This window comes from Pan troglodytes, chromosome X, assembly GCF_028858775.2.
Source record: "Pan troglodytes isolate AG18354 chromosome X, NHGRI_mPanTro3-v2.0_pri, whole genome shotgun sequence".
Taxonomy (NCBI): domain Eukaryota; kingdom Metazoa; phylum Chordata; class Mammalia; order Primates; family Hominidae; genus Pan; species Pan troglodytes.
In genome coordinates this window covers 54,275,989-54,295,981 of record NC_072421.2, presented here as the reverse complement: position 1 = coordinate 54,295,981, position 19,993 = coordinate 54,275,989, and the positions used below count along the sequence as shown (strand labels likewise).

The window sequence follows — 19,993 nt, the reverse complement described above, 5'->3', positions numbered from 1 at the left end:
TCCTAAGGAAATAATTAAGAATGCATACAAAGATTTGGCTACAAGAATGTTCCTCACAATATGAAATATAGTTGCAAATAGCAAAAAAATTAGATGTTTGTCTCCCTTACTTGCACCATTAAATAAATAATGGTATGTTTACACTAAAGGATATTATGTAGCCCTTAACATGTTCTTAAACACTTAAGATGTTTTAAGTAAAAAGAAGATTATAAAAGAGTACATACATTATGATTACATTAAAAACGTGTGTGTGTGTGTGTGTTTGTGTACAGAAAATGGTCTCAAAGAATATACACCAAGGTGTTAAACAAGCTTATCTATATTCATCTTGCTTTGGTAATAAGAAAAAAATAAATTCAACTTTGTACAAACAGACTTACCAAGCCTCAAATCTGATAATCTTAGGGTAGGTCATCATTATATCAATATGCAACACTATAGTACAATCGTCCTTTGGTATCTGTAGGGGATTGGTTCCAGGACTTTTCTTGGATACCAAAATCCAAGGATGCTAAGCCCTACAGTTGGCCCTATGGAATCACACACATGAAGTCAGCCCTCCATATCCAAGGGTTCTGAATCCTGAAAATACTGTCCTGTCTTGTCTTGTCTTTTTCTTTTTCTTTTTTTTTAAGACAGGGTCTTGCTCTGTGCCCAGGTTGGACTGCAGTGGTGTAATCATAGGTCACTGTAACTTCAAACTCCTGGGCTCAAGCATTCCTCTTGCCTTGGCTTCCCAAAGTGCTGGGATTACAGGTGTGAGCCACCATGCCCAGGCAGAATATTACATTTTCAATCCAAGATTGGCTGAACCCATGCATGCGGAATCCACAGATAAAAAGGGCTGACTGCAGTTTTAAACAAAAGTGAAAATGGGCCAGGCGTGGTGGCTCACGGCTGTAATCCCAGCACTTTGGGAGGCCAAGGCAGGTGGATCACTTGAAGTCAGGAGTTCGAGACCAGCCTGGCCAACATGGTGAAACCCCATCTCTACTAAAAATACAAAAAAAAAAAAAAATAGCCGGATGTGGTGGTACGCGCCTGTAGTGCCAGCTACTCGGGGGCTCAGACAGGAGAATCACTTGAACCTAGGAGGTGGAGGTTGCAGTGAGCCAAGATCACGCCACTGCACTCCAGCCTGGGTGACAGAGCGAGACTCCATCTCAAAACAAAAAACAATATGATATTGGCTGTGGGTTTGTCATAGATAGCTCTTATTATTTTGAAATACGTCCCATCAATACCTAATTTATTGAGAGTTTTTAGCATGAAGGGCTGTTGAATTTTGTCAAAGGCTTTTTCTGCATCTATTGAGATAATCATGTGGTTTTTGTCTTTGGCTCTGTTTATATGCTGGATTACATTTATTGATTTGCGTATATTGAACCAGCCTTGCATCCCAGGGATGAAGCCCACTTGATCATGGTGGACAAACCCACAGCCAATATCATACTGAATGGGCAAAAACTGGAAGCATTCCCTTTGAAAACTGGCACAAGACAGGGATGCACTCTCTCACCACTCCTATTCAACATAGTGTTGGAAGTTCTGGCCAGGGCAATTAGGCAGGAGAAGGAAATAAAGGGTATTCAATTAGGAAAAGAGGAAGTCAACTTGTCCCTGTTTGCAGACGACATGATTGTATATCTAGAAAACCCCATTGTCTCAGCCCAAAATCTCCTTAAGCTGATAAGCAACTTCAGCAAAGTCTCAGGATACAAAATCAATGTACAAAAATCACAAGCATTCTTATACACCAACAACAGACAAACAGAGAGCCAAATCCTGAGTGAACTCCCATTCACAATTGCTTCAAAGAGAATAAAATACCTAGGAATCCAACTTACAAGGGATGTGAAGGACCTCTTCAAGGAGAACTACAAACCACTGCTCAAGGAAATAAAAGAGGATACAAACAAATGGAAGAACATTCCATGCTCATGGGTAGGAAGAATCAATATCGTGAAAATGGCCATACTGCCCAAGGTAATTTACAGATTCAATGCCATCCCCATCAAGCTACCAATGCGTTTCTTCACAGAATTGGAAAAAACTACTTTAAAGTTCATATGAAACCAAAAAAGAGCCCACATCACCAAGTCAATCCTAAGCCAAAAGAACAAAGCTGGAGGCATCACACTACCTGACTTCAAACTATACTACAAGGCTAGAGTAACCAAAACAGCATGGTACTGGTACCAAAACAGAGATATAGATCAATGGAACAGAACAGAGCCCTCAGAAATAACGCCGCATATCTATAACTATCTGATCTTTGACAAACCTGAGAAAAACAAGCAATGGGGAAAGGATTCCCTATTTAATAAATGGTGCTGGGAAAACTGGCTAGCCATATGTAGAAAGCTGAAACTGGATCCCTTCCTTACACCTTATACAAAAATCAATTCAAGATGGATTAAAGATTTAAATGTTAGACCTAAAACCATAAAAACCCTAGAAGAAAACCTAGGCATTACCATTCAGGACATAGGCATGGGCAAGGACTTCATGTCCAAAACACAAAGCAATGGCAACAAAAGCCAAAATTGACAAATGGGATCTAATTAAACTAAAGAGCTTCTGCACAGCAAAAGTAACTACCATCAGAGTGAACAGGCAACCTACAAAATGGGAGAACATTTTCGCAACCTACTCATCTGACAAAGGGCTAATATCCAGAATCTACAATGAACTCAAACAAATTTACAAGAAAAAAACAAACAACCCCATCAAAAAGTGGGCGAAGGACATGAACAGACACTTCTCAAAAGAAGACATTTATGCAGCCAAAAAACACATGAAAAAATGCTCATCATCACTGGCCATCAGAGAAATGCAAATCAAAACCACAATGAGATACCATCTCACACCAGTTAGAATGGCAATCATTAAAAAGTCAGGAAACAACAGGTGCTGGAGAGGATGTGGAGAAATAGGAACACTTTTACACTGTTGGTGGGACTGTAAACTAGTTCAACCATTGTGGAAGTCAGTGTGGCGATTCCTCAGGGATCTAGAACTAGAAATACCATTTGACCCAGCCATCCCATTACTGGGTATATACCCAAAGGACTATAAATCATGCTGCTATAAAGACACATGCACACGTATGTTTATTGCGGCATTATTCACAATAGCAAAGACTTGGAACCAACCCAAATGTCCAACAATGATAGACTGGATTAAGAAAATGTGGCACATATACACCATGGAATACTATGCAGCCATAAAAAATGATGAGTTCGTGTCCTTTGTAGGGACATGGATGAAATTGGAAATCATCATTCTCAGTAAACTATCGCAAGAATGAAAAACCAAACACCACATATTCTCACTCATAGGTGGGAACTGAACAATGAGATCACCTGGACACAGGAAGGGGAATATCACACTCTGGGGCCTGTTGTGGGGTGGGGGGAGGGGGGAGGGATAGCATTGGGAGATATACCTAATGCTAGATGATGAGTTAGTGGGTGCAGCGCACCAGCATGGCACATGTATACATATGTAACTAACCTGCACAATGTGCACATGTACCCTAAAACTTAAAGTATAATAAAAAAAAAAACAAATGAAAGTAAAAATGAAACATTTCATTAAATTTGAAAGACATCTGCAAAAATGGCCCAGCACCTATTTGTAAATATTAATTTTGAAACCTTTAGAAATATTATGACAGAGCTTAACTTGTACCTATCAGATATGAAGGCAGATAAACCAAACATTAGCCATGATTCTGAGCACCAGCACAAAGTAGCATTGATAACCCCATTAATAATTGCAAGTGATTATAAAATATATTTCCATATTTTTGTATAGTAACTATGTTTTGTTTCTCTTTGATTAGTACATACACTTGTCTCTGGATTTATGCATTAGGATGCCAGTTGCTGTTCCAATTTACGGGGACTGTACAAACATTAGTTAAATTAGATACATTTTGTTGAATCTTAAGTGTACAAAAAAACTGTTTGCCGAAATATTTGCTCTCAATGTTTAAACAGTGATTATGTTAAAGAGCTAATTAACTAATCTATAATTAGAAGCTAGTCTAATTTATGCAGGAAAAAATTTCTCAGTATGGGTTGATTAGAATGATGAAATAGTTTGAAATAGTTTAGGGAAGTGGAGGAATATAAGTAGAGTCACAATATGCAGAAGAGCCTAATTTATACAGAGGAGCTACATTTTAGCGTGGCTTCAAACAGAGAGATAAGGCTAGATAATCAGGTATAGGCCAGTTCATTGAGAACATTATTTGCCATCTGAAGGACCTTAATCTTATAGAAGATGAGGCACCATCATATAGGGTTTAAACTGGGTAAGGAAATTATCAGTTTTGTTAGATTTGCATTCTAAGATCACTCTGCTATCACTAGTGGCAGTGCATAGAGGATGGATTAGGTAAATGTAAAATTATTTTCCAGTAGAATTGGTATTTGCCATATTAAGAGCTTAAACACTTTTCTCCTGGAAGCCAATGTTGCAGCTGCTGAGTACTAATTCCTTGAAGGGATAGTTGAAATAGTCTAGAGAAAAGAGATGAGAGACAGACAGACAGACTACACAATAAGTTAATGCTTGAGTCATTGATTTATCTTCTTGTAGAATGGTAGTACATCTTCTTTTAAGTAGTAGTCTTACAACTAGGACTGGAAGCTCGATAGTAGTGTCTTCCATTGAAAAATAACTCAAAACAAAAGTACATATAACAGTAATAACTTTTTCAAATGAAAAATCTTCATGTATAAGATGTACTTGTTGTATTGTTAAATTTTATTTATCTTTGGTAATAATGTTAATAATAGGATTGATACAGACATTCAATAACATAGATATTCTACCAGGTTTGCAAGGTAACCAAAACTATCATGTTTTCTGAATAGTAACAAATTGTATATTTAGCTTGAATTTTACTGTTATCATAGCAAGTTTTATGTCTGTACTGTTTACAGCCTGTATCCCAACCAGTTGGAGTTGAACAACAAGCAGCTCTTCTAAAACCAGATTTAGTTCGAAGGTAAGTATCTTCAAATTAATACCAGGAGAACAATGAGGATATGATGAAGTTTGTTTACTCATTAGGTGCTTAGTGCATCCTGACTAGAGAAGCTTCTGTATTCTTGTACTTGTGTGGATGTTTAATAAAAACGATAGTTTTTTTTTTTTTTTTTTTTGCTTTTTTATGTCAGTAGGGATCATATGGATTGTGAAATTAATTGATCATTTTCTTATTGTGTTTATTTATACCATTCTGTTCTAGGAAAAGCTGGTAAGGGTTAAGGAAGGAAGAAACAATAGAGTTTAGAGTAGAATTCTAGCTAATCTAAAGAAATAAATTACAGCAGAAGTGGGACAAAGAGTTCACATAAAGCAGCTTCTGACTTGCGGGAGGGCTTAAGAAAAGATGTTCCAGGACTTTGCACCCAAGACTGTGTGGTAGATAGAGCTCCCTCTCCCCTCTCCCCTCTCCCCTCTCCCCTCTCCCCTCCCCCCTCCCCCCTCCCCCCTCTCCCCTCTCCCCTCTCCCCTCTTTCCACGGTCTCCCTCTGATGCCGAGCCGAAGCTGGACGGTACTGCTGCCGTCTCAGCTCACTGCAACCTCCCTGCCCGATTCTCCTGCCTCAGCCTGCCGAGTGCCTGCGATTGCAGGCGCGCGCCACCACGCCTGACTGGTTTTCGTATTTTTTTGGTGGAGACGGGGTTTCGATGTGTCGGCTGGGCTGGTCTCCAGCTCCTAACCGCGAGTGATCCGCCAGCCTTGGCTCCCGAGGTGCCGGGATTGCAGACGGAGTCTCGTTAACTCAGTGCTCAATGGCGCCCAGGCTGGAGTGCAGTGGCGTGATCTCGGCTCGCTACAACCACCTCCCAGCCGCCTGCCTTGGCCTCCCTAAGTGCCGAGATTGCAGCCTCTGCCTGGCAGCCACCCCGTCTGGGAAGTGAGGAGCGTCTCCACCTGACCGCCCATCGTCTGGGATGTGAGGAGCCCCTCTGCCTGGCTGCCCAGTCTGGAAAGTGAGGAGCGTCTCTGCCCGGCCGCCATCCCATCTAGGAAGTGAGGAGCGCCTCTTCCCGGCCGCCGTCACATCTGGGAAGTGAGGAGCGTCTCTGCCCGGCCGCCCATCGTCTGAGATGGGAGCACCTCTGCCCTGCCGCCCCGTCCGGGATGTGAGGAGCGTCTCTGCCCGGCCGCCCTGTCTGAGAAGTGAGGAGACCCTCTGCCTGGCAACCGCCCCGTCTGAGAAGTGAGGAGCCCCTCCGCCCGGCAGCCAGCCCGTCTGAGAAGTGAGGAGCGTCCTCCCTCCTCGTCCGGGAGGGAGGTGGGGGGGTCAGCCCCCCGCCTGGCCAGCCGCCCCGTCCGGGAGGCGAGGGGTGCCTCTGCCCGGCCGCCCCTACTGGGAAGTGAGGAGCCCCTCTGCCCGGCCAGCCGCCCCATCCGGGAGGGAGGTGGGGGGGTCAGCCCCCCGCCCGGCCAGCCGCCCCATCCGGGAGGGAGGTGGGGGGGTCAGCCCCCCGCCCGGCCAGCCGCCCCGTCCGGGAGGGAGGTGGGGGGATCAGCCCCCCACCTGGCCAGTCGCCCCGTCCGGGAGGGAGGTGGGGGGATCAGCCCCCCGCCCGGCCAGCCGCCCTGTCCAGGAGGTGGGGGGCGCCTCTGCCCGGCCGCCCCTACTGGGAAGTGAGGAGCCCCTCTGCCCGGCCAGCCGCTCTGTCTGGGAGGGAGGTGGGGGGGTCAGCCCCCCGCCCGGCCAGCCGCCCCGTCCGGGAGGGAGGTGGGGGGGTTAGCCCCCCGCCTGGCCAGCCGCCCCATCCGGGAGGTGAGGGGCGCCTCTACCCGGCCGCCCCTACTGGGAAGTGAGGAGCCCCTCTGCCCGGCCAGCTGCCCCGTCCGGGAGGGAGGTGGGGGGGTCAGCCCCCCGCCCGGCCAGCCGCCCCGTCCGGGAGGGAGGTGGGGGGGTCAGCCCCCCGCCCGGCCAGCCGCCCCGTCCGGGAGGGAGGTGGGGGGGTCAGCCCCCCGCCCGGCCAGCCGCCCCGTCCGGGAGGTGAGGGGCGCCTCTGCCCGGCCGCCTCTACCGGGAAGTGAGGAGCCCCTCTGCCCGGCCAGCCGCCCCGTCCGGGAGGGAGGTGGGGGGGTCAGCCCCCCGCCGGGCCAGCCACCCCGTCGGGGAAGTGAGGGGCGCCTCTGCCCGGCCGCCCCTACCGGGAAGTGAGGAGCCCCTCTGCCCGGCCAGCCGCCCCGTCCGGGAGGGAGGTGGGGGGGTCAGCCCCCCGCCGGGCCAGCCACCCCGTCGGGGAAGTGAGGGGCGCCTCTGCCCGGCCGCCCCTACTGGGAAGTGAGGAGCCCCTCTGCCCGGCCAGCCGCCCTGTCCGGGAGGGAGGTGGGGGGTCAGCCCCCCCCCCCGGCCAGCCGCCCCGTCCAGGAGGGAGGTGGGGGGGGTCAGCCCCCCGCCCGGCCAGCCGCCCCGTCCGGGAGGTGAGGGGCGCTTCTGCCCGGCCGCCCCTACTGGGAAGTGAGGAGCTCCTCTGCCCGGCCACCACCCCATCTGGGAGGTGTACTCAACAGCTCATTGAGAACCGGCCATGAAGACAATGGCGGTTTTGTGGAATAGAAAGGGGGGAAAGGTGGGGAAAAGATTGAGAAATCGGATGGTTGCCGTGTCTGTGTAGAAAGAGGTAGACATGGGAGACTTTTCATTTTGTTCTGTACTAAGAAAAATTCTTCTGCCTTGGGATCCTGTTGATCTGTGACCTTACCCCCAACCCTGTGCTCTCTGAAACATGTGCTGTATCCACTCAGGGTTGAATGGATTAAGGGCGGTGCAAGATGTGCTTTGTTAAACAGATGCTTGAAGGCAGCATGTTCGTTAAGAGTCATCACCACTCCCTAATCTCAAGTACCCAGGGACACAAACACTGCGGAAGGCCGCAGGGTCCTCTGCCTAGGAAAACCAGAGAACTTTGTTCACTTGTTTATCTGCTGACCTTCCCTCCACTATTGTCCTGTGACCCTGCCAAATCCCCCTCTGCGAGAAACACCCAAGAATGATCAATAAAAAAGAAAAAAAAAAAAAAGAAATAAATTACAACTAGATATTTAATTGTATTATTATTTAGTACTTGAAAACTAGTATTTTTCTGTATAAAAATATAGATTGGATAGTCTTTATTGTTCTATCTTCAAGTTCATTGATTGTTTCCTTTGTCCTGTTCATTCTACTATTACGCCTATTCAGTGAGGTGGTTTTTTTTTTCTGTGATTGTTTATTTCTATACTTTCTATGTGGTTCTTCTTAAAATCTTCTATTTCTTTTATAAGGTTTTGGTTTTTTCATTTGCCTCAAGATTATTTGTGATTGCTCATTGAAGCATTTTGATGATAGCTGCTCTAAAATTATTGTTAGAGGCCGGGTGCAGTGGCTCACACCTGTAATCCTAGCACTTTGGGAGGCTGAGGCAGGCAGATCACTTGAGGTCAGGAGTTCAAGACCTGCCTGGCAAACATGGTGAAACCCTGCCTCTACTAAAAATACAAAATTTAGCCGGGTGTGGTGATGTACGCCTGTAATCCCAGCTACTTGGGAGGCTGGGGCTGGGGGATTGCTTGCATCCAGGAGGCAGAGGTTGCAGTGAGCTGACATTGCACCACTGTATTCCAGCCTGGGTGACAAAGTGAGACTCTGTCTAAATAAATAAATAAAATTCTTGTTAGATAATTCCAATATCTGATTCATCTTATTCTTTTTTTTTTTTTTTTTTTTGAGATGGAGTCTCACTCTATTGCCCAGGCTGGAGTGCAGTGGCACGATTTCGGCTCACTGCAACCTCCACCTCCTGGGTTCCAGTGATTCTTGTGCCTCAGCCTCCCAAGTAGCTGGGATTACAGGCTCGCACCACCACGCCTGGCTAATTTTTGTATTTTTAGTAGAGACAGGGTTTCACCATGTTGGCCAGGCTGGTCTCGAACTCCTGAGCTCAAATGATCTGCCCGCCTCGGCCTCCCAGAGTGCTGGGATTATAGGCGTGTACCACAGCGCCCAGCCTCATCTTATTCTTGTTAGATGATTTCAATAACTGACTTATCTTGGTGTTGGCATCTGTTGATTACCTTTTTGCATTCAAGTTGTAATTTTTCTAGTTTTTGGTATGACAAAGGAGTTTATTTTCATTTGTCTCCTGGGCGTTTGGATATTGTCAGGTGACTGTAGATCCTATTTAAGTTTTTTTTTTTTTTTTTTTTTTTTTTTTTTTTTTTTTTTTGAGGCAGAGTCTTACTCTGTTGCCCAGGCTGGAATGCAATGGTGTGATCTTGGCTCACTGCAGCCTCCACCTCCTGGGTTCAAGCGATTCTCCTGCCTCAGACTCCTGAGTAGCTGGGATTACAGGCACATGGCACCATGCCTAGCTAACTTATTTTAGTAGAGACAGGGTTTCACCATGTTGTCCAGGCTGGTCTCAAACTCTTGACCTCAGGTGATCCGCCCACCTCAGCCTCTCAAAGTGCTGGGATTACAGGCGTGAGCCACCATGCCTGGCCTATTGAAATCTTCTATGTTAGCAAGCAGTCGCCCTTGTTTAGATGCATAGGTTCTGGCCTGCTTTTGTGGGCCGTGATTCTGATGACAATTTAGTTTTCAAAATCCTTACAGTCCTGCTATTCTGGTTTGTTTTGTTCACCTGGAACCCCTGGCCCCCACTGCTGGGCCAAGAGGTGGAGAGTGCTTCCCTAGGCCTGCTCCCCCAGGTCTGCTCTACAGGCTATACTCTACTTACTGGTGGGACCCCTACCAGCGGCACTGGGGAAGGACAGGGCCTACTTAAGTCCTCTTCTGTTGCTGGGTTGGGGATCAGGAGATACTGTGCTTGGGCTGCCTTTGCCTCTGGACTGGGAATTGGGAGACACTGCCTGTACTGCCTTTATTCACTGGGTGGATAATTGGAAGATACCAAGCTGCTATGATGTTACTCAAGTCCTAGGGGTCCCCAGCCAGTCCGCTTTCATCTTTTCACTCTTCTGTGCCCTCTTGTCATTGTGTACTACATTATTTCTAGAACTTTTAGCTGTACTTAGAGGGGAGGAGCAGGGAGAGTTGAGTTTCTGCCATCTTGTCCCAAACCCTAAACTGATGTGTTAAGTAACTTTGGAATGTGAATGATATAGCCCATTGGCTAAAATTATATTCCTTTTATCCTCTGATTACTTGTTACTGCCATTTCTCTGTGTATTTAAAAAACTCTTAAGGGCAGTATTAATGTATCTTCTTCCACTACTTATATTTATGCAAATTCTTTGTCATATGGACATAAAAAATTTAGGAGTTATTTTTATCTCTTGTACATCTATATATAGATGCTTCATGAGTAGTTTTTAGGAGAAATAACTTGCTTAAATTAACTTGAAAGATATCTATTTCAAAAAGATGTCTGAGACTTAGAGCTTGTCATTTAAATTCCAAACGTGTTTATTGAAATTTTTGTATTTGTTGAAATATGTTTGAGTTTAAAGAAAAACCTGAAAAATGCCTTTGACACAGATAAACTAAAAGGTAGCCTCCCCTTTCATAATAATATTGATGTAGACCTGTAAAATGTAACTAATTAGAATTAATAATGTTGAGCTATTTTTACATCATTCATTTTCATATCTTGTTCTGCCTCCTGCAGAACACTATTCTTGTCTCCCATACCTGGTCTACCCTGTTGAGTTCATTACATAAACAAGTATATTTTGAGTGATAATTTGTTTTGGTTTTAGAAGTTTTGTTTGAAGATATTAATAAAGTAACCCCTAAACAAACAAGATAAAACTGATCAAGAGCACCCTATAATAAAAGGCTCCACAGAGGTCTATCACTGGCAATATTTTTCTTTCATTCTCATCACTGTGAGATGGTTTGCTAAATAAATACAGTGTGATCTTGATTTTTCAGCTTTTTAAGAAAGCTTTATTGAAATATAATTCACATACCATATAATTCACTCATTTAAAGTGTGTAATTTAATGGCTTTTAGTATATTCACAGAGTTGTGCAGTCATAACTTTTAAAAAGATTGTAGTATTAATTTTTCTTAAATTCATTATTTATAGTTTTATAATTGGGAGTTTTTCTTAGAATTTTACTGTCAAGACTGGAATGAGTTACTTTTTTAAAAATATTACTAGCTTGAATCAAGATGTGGCAACTACGAAGGAAAACGTCAGTAGCCCTGATAACCCAAGTGGAAATGGCAAACAGGATCGGATCAAACAGAGAAGAGCTTCCTGTCCCCGACCAGAGAAGGGGACTAAATTTCAGCTTACCGTCCTTCAGGTCAGTTTGTAAATATGGTTTGGTTAAGAGTACATATAGAGGTCTGGAGGGTCAGAGAGGGGCAGTGCTGCAGAAGTGAGTTGTAGAATATTGCGAAACCCTCTCTAAACTAACCTTTTCTCCGTTACAGACTTTCCAATGTGAGTATTATGTGTTCATTGTTAAACTTAGGAAATATAAGAAAGAAAATAAAATCTACTTTTAACCACCATTCAGAGATAGCTCCTATTAATGTTTTAGTTTGTTTTTCTCTCTTTTTCCTGTATGTACATGTAGTGTTTTACATTATTGAGGTTGTAATAGTACTAGTAATCGCAGCAAAAATCTATTGAGTTCTTTTGTGGTAGGCACCCTAAATGTTATCCATGCATTTTACCATTTAATCCTTCAATAACCCTGTATGATAGGTCATAGTATATACTCATCTTTACAAATGAAGATACTAAAGATCAGAGGAGTGAGCCGGGTGCAGTGGCTCACGCCTGTAATCCCAGCACTTTGGGAGGCCGAGGCAGGTGGATCATCTGAGGTCAGGAGTTCGAGACCAGCCTGACCAATATGATAAAACCCCGTCTCTGTTAAAAATACAAAAATTAGCCAGGCATGGTGGTGCATGCCTGTAATCCCAACTACTCGGGAGGCTGAGACAGGAGAATCGCTTGAACCCAGGAGGCGGAGGTTGCGGTGAACTGAGATCACACCATTGCACTCCAACCTGGGCAACAAGAACAAAACTCCATCTGAAAAAAAAAATGAAATCAGAGGAGTGAAGTAAGTTGCCTAAGATCACTCAACTAGCAAGTGATAATGTCAGATCTGAACCTAGATCGGACTTTAAAGCCCGTATCTCTAACCAATATAATGTATGTTTTAGTTGGCTGCTTAAACCTATATATAATTTTATATCCTGCATTTTTAAAAACCTAATATATCATGTATGCTTTCCTGTATCATTAATTTTTCAATAACATGACATTTTAAATGGCTACATTAGATAGCTGCTTATACAGAGAAATAACTTACATTCCCTATGTTCTTGGTTTATGTTCTTTCTTTCCATCTTTTTCCCAGTCTGTCTTTTTTCTAACTTGCTGTCTTTTACTATTTTTGTCTGTCTGTATATCTTTGCAGCAAAATCCTTGAACATAAATCTTTGTATCTGTCCCTGATTATTTCCTTATTAGATCCATAGGAGTCGGATTCATGGATCAGAATATGAAGATTTTTAAAGTTTCTAGATACATGTTGCTAGATTGCTGTCCATAAAGATTGGTCCAGGTTACATTTCCATTTGCAGTGCCTCTTCTTTTGCTTAGAGTCAATTTATAGATTAAGATAATTTTGGAAATGAATTATTAAATTTAAATCTTTGCATTGCAGATAGCTCTAGTGACTATTATAACTTTTTTTGCTTTCTTATAAAAGTTGTATTGTTTTCTTTACCACAGGATCACATTTATAACTTATTTTTTACTGAGTAACTTGAACCTGTTAGTTTAGTCATAGAATGGCTGTTTAGATGGTATTCCACCAAGGGAAAACATAGTCTTTTTACATTCTGAACTATTTAAGCCATTTTCCACATATATTGTACATGAACTAGTGTAGATGTTCCTTGCACAATTTGCAAAAAGAAGACAGTGACTGACTCTTAAACCGATAAAATGTTTGTACTCAGGTATCAACCTCTGGAGATAACATGGTAGAGTGTCAGCTGGAGACACACAACAACAAGATGGTCACCTTCAAGTTTGATGTTGATGGTGATGCGCCAGAAGATATTGCAGACTATATGGTAAGTGCAGTAAGACCAAATTATCTTCCCTTCAGCATTCTGTCTTTTTTCCCCTATAATTCTGTCTCCATTTATTTTGAGCCATTGTTTTTTAGAGTACGATTAGTTTTAAAAATTTGTACAGAGGTAAATTGGGTTATCATCAAGTGTAAGTCACTGCATCTCCTCCGGTTTCAGTATATTTAACTGGAAAATATGCGGAGGTTTCATTTAGAGATAATATAGCTAAATGGCTCTTATCTCTGATTGCATGTGAAAATCACCTGACAAGCTTTTTAAAAACAATTGTATTGCCTGGTCCCTTGATTAAATCAGAATATTTGGAGGTGAGGCCCAAGCATCAATAGTTTGTAAAGCTCCCCAGGTAATTCTTTTTTTTTTAGTTTATTTTTTGCTGGGCACAGTGGCTCATGCCTGTAATTCCCGCACTTTGGGAGGCCTAGGCAGGAGGATCACTTGAGCCCAGGAGTTCAAGACCAGCCTAGGCAATGTAGTGAGTGAGACCTTGTCTTCACAAAAAATTTAAAAATGCCAGATGTGGTGGCCACACTTGTAATCCCAGCACTTTGGGAGGCTGAGGGAGGAGGATTGCTTGAGCCCAGGAGATTGAGGCTGTAGTGAGCTATGATCATGCCACTGCATTCCAGCCTGGGCAGCAGAGCAAGACCCTGTCTCAAAAAAAAGTTATCTTTTATTATTTTTATTTTTTATAACAGGCTTTGAAAAAGCTAAAGCCCCAGGTAATTCTTTTTCTTTCTGTTTTTTTTTTTTAATTTTTGTGGCTACATAGAAAGTTTATATATTTATGAGGTACATGAGATATTTCGATGTAGGTATACAATGTGTAAGAATGATGTAAAGGTAAATGGGGTATCCCTCCCCTTGTAATTCTAATGTGTTAGCCACTGATCTAACTTCTTGCATGTTATTGTTTCATTTAGTTTTTAATATTTTCTTTGAATCGTTAGGCTTAAGTTAGTATTTCTTCCCCCCTTATTTTATTATTATTATTTTTTTATTATTTTTTAGGTTACTTTTGCATCTTCCCCTTTTTTGATGGGGATGGGACTAGGATGGCAGGAAGAGTGCATATAATGCTTTTTGTTTCTGCCAGCTTTCTTTGTGTATGCATTTCTAGCCAAGCAGAATTAAACATTTTAAAAGTTAATTATTTCATCATCAGTTCTGTTCTTGTTTAACGTAATATTTTCTGAACTGTCTCTTCTTTCATTCTTTTCAGGAATGTTTAACCTAATTAGTGGTCTTCCGAGCTATTTTTTTTTTTTTTTGAGACAGAGTCTCGCTCTATTGCCCAGGCTGGAGGGCAGTGGTGTGATCTTGGCTCACTGCAACCTCCGCCTCCTGGGATCAAGTGATTATCCTGTCTCAGCCTCCCAAGTAGCTGGGATTACAGGCGCACGCCACCACACCCAGCTAATTTTTGTATTTTTAACAGAGATGGCATTTCGCCATGTTGACCAGGCTGGTCTCGAACTCCTGACCTCAGGTGATTCACCCACTTCAGCCTCCCAAAGTGCTGGGCTACCGTGCCCAGCCTTCCGAGCTATTCTTTATTTTCTTTGGAGATGTTTCATTTTGTGGTTTGTGATTTAAAAGCTTTTGGGTTTGGACATCTTAGTTTTAAACATTGCCTCAGTTATATTCTTCAAATAACCAATTTATAGAATGACATATTTTTTAAAATGCTGGTTCCTTCTCTGGTAGGTAGTGCCAATCTGAGAAATGTCAGTAGTCTCAGAATAATTTAATGTATTTTTTGGCATTTTATTGCTGGTCTTTGTGAATTCTATTGTGACACTTGGATTTAGATACTTAATTTTAATTTTATTCTTCTTTTTCTTTTTCTTTTTTTTTTTTTTTTTTTGAGACAGAGTTTTGCTCTTGTTGCCCAGGCTGTAGTGCAATGGTGCGATCTCAGCTCACCGTAACCTCCGCCTCCTGGGCTCAAGCAATTCTTCTGCCTCAGCCTCCCAAGTAGCTGGGATTACAGGCACCCGCCATCATACCCAGTTAATTTTGTATTTTTAGTAGAGACAGGGTTTCACCATGTTGGTCAGGCTGGTCTCGAATTCCTGACCTCAGGTGATCCACCCACCTCAGCCTCCCAAAGTGCTGGGATTACAGGCATGAACCACTGTGCCTGGCCCAATTTTCTTTCTTTATGTGATAGTCACTATTTATATAATATTATAACTTTGAAGAAACTGAATTCATTCTCATGAATAGACTTACTTTTACTTTTGGGCAGGTTGAAGATAACTTTGTGCTGGAAAGTGAGAAAGAAAAATTTGTAGAAGAATTGAGAGCTATTGTAGGTCAAGCCCAGGAGATCCTTCATGTCCACTTTGCCACAGAAAGAGCCACTGGAGTTGATTCTATTACTGTGGACTCCAACAGTAGCCAGGTGAGAACAATTGTTTAGCAAACAGATCTTCTCAGATATGAATCAGGAACTTTTTAATTTATCTATTCATTTTTAATTCAGACAGGGTCATCTGAACAAGTACAGATAAATTCTACATCTACTCAAACCAGCAGTAAGTATATTTAGTAAAATTTACCATTTGGTTTTTGAAGCAAGACATTTGAAAACTTTTAACACACCTTCATTGGGAAAGATGTTAGCCAATAAATTAATTTGGTAACTTATTAGTGTAGGTTTTCTCACACTTTGAAAGGCCCAAAGGTAATAATCCATCCCCTGACTTTTCCCCAAGTGTTGGTTCTTTATCTGATTGATTTATTTTTGAGTTATTGGGTGGTCATGTTACCAGAAAAGCAGTCACAGTACTGATGACCTTAAATGGCATAACTGTTTGAAACTTAACTGGTAAGTTATTTTTTTCTGATTTGAGATGGATAGAAACTTTTTAACAAAAGTCATCATTTTCTAAGTTTGCCTCATATTTCAATAGTCATTCGTATCTTGATTTTATTCTACTAACGATGAATGATATGCTTCTACTTGCGCTGGTCACTGATAACTTTTAGTAAATCAGATACCAGATAAACTTCCAGAAACGAAAACTAGGGTCTCCTGTTTTCTTTTCTGATGACTTTATCTTTCCATTCTTCTCAGTTCTGGTCATGGGTATATTAAAGAGTGTCTGGGAGGGGGATAAGAGCCATAGACAAATGAGCACCCCTGAAGAAATTACAGGAACGTAAAGAAGCAAAAGGTGGTGTGGGAGTAATAGAACCAGATACCATTATCCTGAAATTTAGTTTGACTGTGTTAGGATGCAGAGTCCTTCCTATATCTTATTTTTCTGGTTAGCCAAGATATGAGTAGGTTTCTGACTAACAAAGTTGGGTAAAGTTTAAAAGAGAATTACTTATTTGAGTACATTTACAAAGTAGCAGTTAAGGGGTTTATTTTACTTTATTTTTAAAAATGTCATACAGTAAAACTGATTTCTTTTTCTTTTGGTGTACACTTCTGTAAATTTTAATACATGTATAGATTTATATAAGCACTATCATAATCAGGATACAGAATAAGAGATATAGGTTTTAATGAGAAAAGTGCTGTCAGTTTTTTCAGAGAGTACCCTGTTTCTAATTGCTATTCAAGCAATATTTGTTTCAGTAGAATCTAAAATCCTTCTCTAAAGATATTGTGTGCTTAGTACTTTAGACTTTTTGTCAGTATTAAAAGGGCTGGTCTTATCAATTACATATATTCTAGTACTATTAGAAATGGAGATATAAGACAAATTGTTTATTTAACCTGGCTTCTTCAGTCAATAAGGTAAATAAATTGAAAATAGCTTAGCATATTATTTTTTGCTAATTATTTCTGCAGATGAATCTGCTCCTCAGTCATCCCCAGTTGGTCGGTGGCGATTCTGTATCAATCAGACGATAAGAAACCGTGAGACTCAGTCTCCTCCTTCTCTTCAGCATTCCATGTCTGCGGTTCCTGGCCGACATCCACTTCCTAGTAAGCTTTTCTTCTCTGCCAGCTTTGTCCAGACTCAAAGGATGGGATGCAAAATACATATGATATCTTTAACTGGTTTCCATGGGAATTTTATGCTTATGAGAATTTTCATAAGCTTTTTTGAAGACATTAATATTAGGATACAACTTAAGCCATTTCCTATTTAATATTTATGAGAAAAAAGGAAAACATTATTTCCCTTGACAGGTTGAATTCTGTGTTTTGAGTCTTATTTACAAGAGTACTTTCACACAGGTTCTCATTTGCCCCTTTGTCCTCCTGTTCCTTTTGACTTAGGGTACTAGTCTGTGCTTTGTACTCGTCAGTACGTGCTTAGCCATTCTTTATTATTGTTCCAGGTCCAAAAAACACAAGTAATAAGGAAATATCACGGGACACATTGCTCACTATAGAAAATAATCCATGCCACCGTGCGCTTTTCACCTCCAAATCAGAACACAAGGATGTGGTTGATGGTAAGATTTCTGAATGTGCTAGTGTAGAAACCAAGCAGCCAGCTATACTTTATCAAGTGGAAGATAACAGGCAGATAATGGCACCAGTTACTAATAGTTCCAGTTACTCTACTACTTCAGTTCGTGCAGTTCCAGCTGAATGTGAGGGACTCACCAAACAAGCAAGCATATTCATACCTGTGTATCCATGTCACCAAACTGCCAGTCAGGCTGATGCACTTATGTCCCATCCTGGCGAATCAACTCAGACTTCTGGTAACTCTCTTACAACTCTGGCATTTGATCAAAAGCCTCAAACCTTATCAGTACAGCAGCCAGCTATGGATGCAGAGTTTATTTCTCAAGAAGGAGAAACTACAGTGAACACTGAAGCAAGTTCTCCTAAGACAGTCATTCCCACTCAGACCCCTGGCCTTGAACCAACTACCCTTCAACCCACTACTGTCCTGGAATCAGATGGAGAAAGACCTCCAAAACTGGAGTTTGCAGACAACCGAATTAAAACTCTGGATGAAAAATTAAGAAACTTGCTCTATCAGGAGCACAGCATCTCTAACATCTATCCCGAGAGTCAGAAGGATACCCAAAGCATAGACTCTCCATTTTCTTCCTCTGCTGAAGATACCCTCTCCTGTCCAGTGACAGAAGTCATAGCCATCAGTCACTGTGGAATTAAAGATAGCCCTGTACAATCCCCTAATTTCCAACAGACAGGCTCTAAGCTTCTGTCCAATGTGGCTGCAAGTCAGCCTGCTAATATATCAGTGTTCAAAAGGGACCTGAATGTGATAACTTCTGTACCCAGCGAATTGTGTTTACATGTAAGTATCATTCTTTCTAACCAATTCCTTACTCTTTGCTTATTGTTTTAAAGAAATGCCTTCTCTTCTAAAATTCTGTCCTTTGAGATGAAATGGTCTATGTCACAAGATTCTGAGGTCACAGGTATTTAAGAAGGCTATGACTTAGGCTGCAGGTGTTCAGAACCTCTCAGTAGAGATGACAAACTATCTTTGGTAAGAGAGCCCTCTGGTGAATTAGCTAAGAACTTGCAAGCAGTGTCTATATTTGTATTAATGACGGAATGAAAACTGACTCATGGATTGTTTTAGTGGGTAGGAAGAACTTTTAGATTTTCACTTAAAATGCCGGTTATCCGTTTCCTTCTTTAAAAAAACAAGTTATGGTTTTTAATTTAATCATGTTTGGGGGGATTTAATTTGACAAAAAAAGAGAAGAAAAGAAAGTAAAAATCATCATTAATACCATGACTTTTTTTTTTTTTTTTTAAACCCTAGACGGAGTCTTGCTCTGTCACCCAGGCTGGAGTGCAGTGGCATGATCTCAGTCTGCCTCCCGGGTTCAAGTAATTCTCCTGCCTCAGCCTCCTGAGTAGCTGGGATTACAGGCACGTGCCACCACGCCCGGCTAATTGTTGTATTAGTAGAGACGGGGTTTTACCATGTTGGCCAGGCTGGTCTCGAACTCTTGACCTTGTGATCCACCTGCCTTGGCCTCCAAAGTGCTGGGATTACAGGCATGAGCCACTGTGCCTGGCCTGACGTATTTTATGAGTTATATAATGTAGGAACTTTAATTTTCCTTTTCTGCCCCTTCAAATCACAAAAGTAACCACTAATAATTTGATGCTTATTCTTCTTGACTTTTCTTAAGCTTATACAGATCTATTTACATACATATAACATTATATTCATAAAAATACTGTGCTGTATACATACTGTTCTGCAACTTAATTTTTTCATTTTACAGTAGATCATGGACATCTTTCTAAATCTTTATTGCTGTATCTTTTTGTCATTTTTGTTATTATATAAGTAATAATATATACTTGTACATAGTATATATGTACTATGTACAAGTAAAATCCACCCCATCCCCAAACCTGTAGACACAGCTGTTAACAAATCTTTCCAGACATGATTTTAATTAATATACAAATATTTATAAAGACATACTTTTTATATATGATATATTGTATCTTTATATAGATATAGATACATGTTAATATTTATATACATATACTTATTTACATATATGCTATTCTGCATTTCTTTCATTTATGGATATCTATCCATGTCAGTACACATAGTTCCATCTTACTCAACTTTTTGAAACAACTGCATAATATTCCACTGATACATATAATTTAAAGATTTAAAAAATTTTTAAATTATTTTAAATAATAAATATCACATAATGTGATTCGAATCTTAAGAAATGAACTGTTATTTCTGTCATTTAAACTTTGTTGCTTGAAGGAGACTCTCCCAAGTGTCAAGGTCAAATGAATTCATTTATTTGTTTCAAGTGTCTGTTGCTATATCTGGATCATACTTAGCTGCCACTGTTTCTGGTGTCGTGGAATTCTTCTTTTTTCCCCTAAAATACTTCTATGAGTAATATTTTCAAATATATTGCATGAGTATCC

The 19,993-nt window shown here is 41.5% G+C and overlaps 1 protein-coding gene across 9 annotated transcripts in view; it reads left to right on the top strand.

The window, feature by feature from the left end:
• The window catches only part of WNK3 (WNK lysine deficient protein kinase 3), a 162,610-nt gene that overhangs the window by 98,968 nt on the left and 43,649 nt on the right, over positions 1–19,993 (top strand). For all 9 annotated transcript variants that reach the window (XM_054676971.2, XM_024353382.3, XM_024353376.3 and 6 more), the window contains exons 11-17: positions 4,959–5,023; positions 11,162–11,309; positions 12,988–13,104; positions 15,374–15,529; positions 15,611–15,662; positions 16,931–17,068; positions 17,428–18,365. In XM_054676971.2, coding sequence (XP_054532946.1) covers positions 4,959–5,023; positions 11,162–11,309; positions 12,988–13,104; positions 15,374–15,529; positions 15,611–15,662; positions 16,931–17,068; positions 17,428–18,365 — 1,614 coding nt within the window. The remainder of the gene's footprint in view (positions 1–4,958; positions 5,024–11,161; positions 11,310–12,987; positions 13,105–15,373; positions 15,530–15,610; positions 15,663–16,930; positions 17,069–17,427; positions 18,366–19,993) is intronic.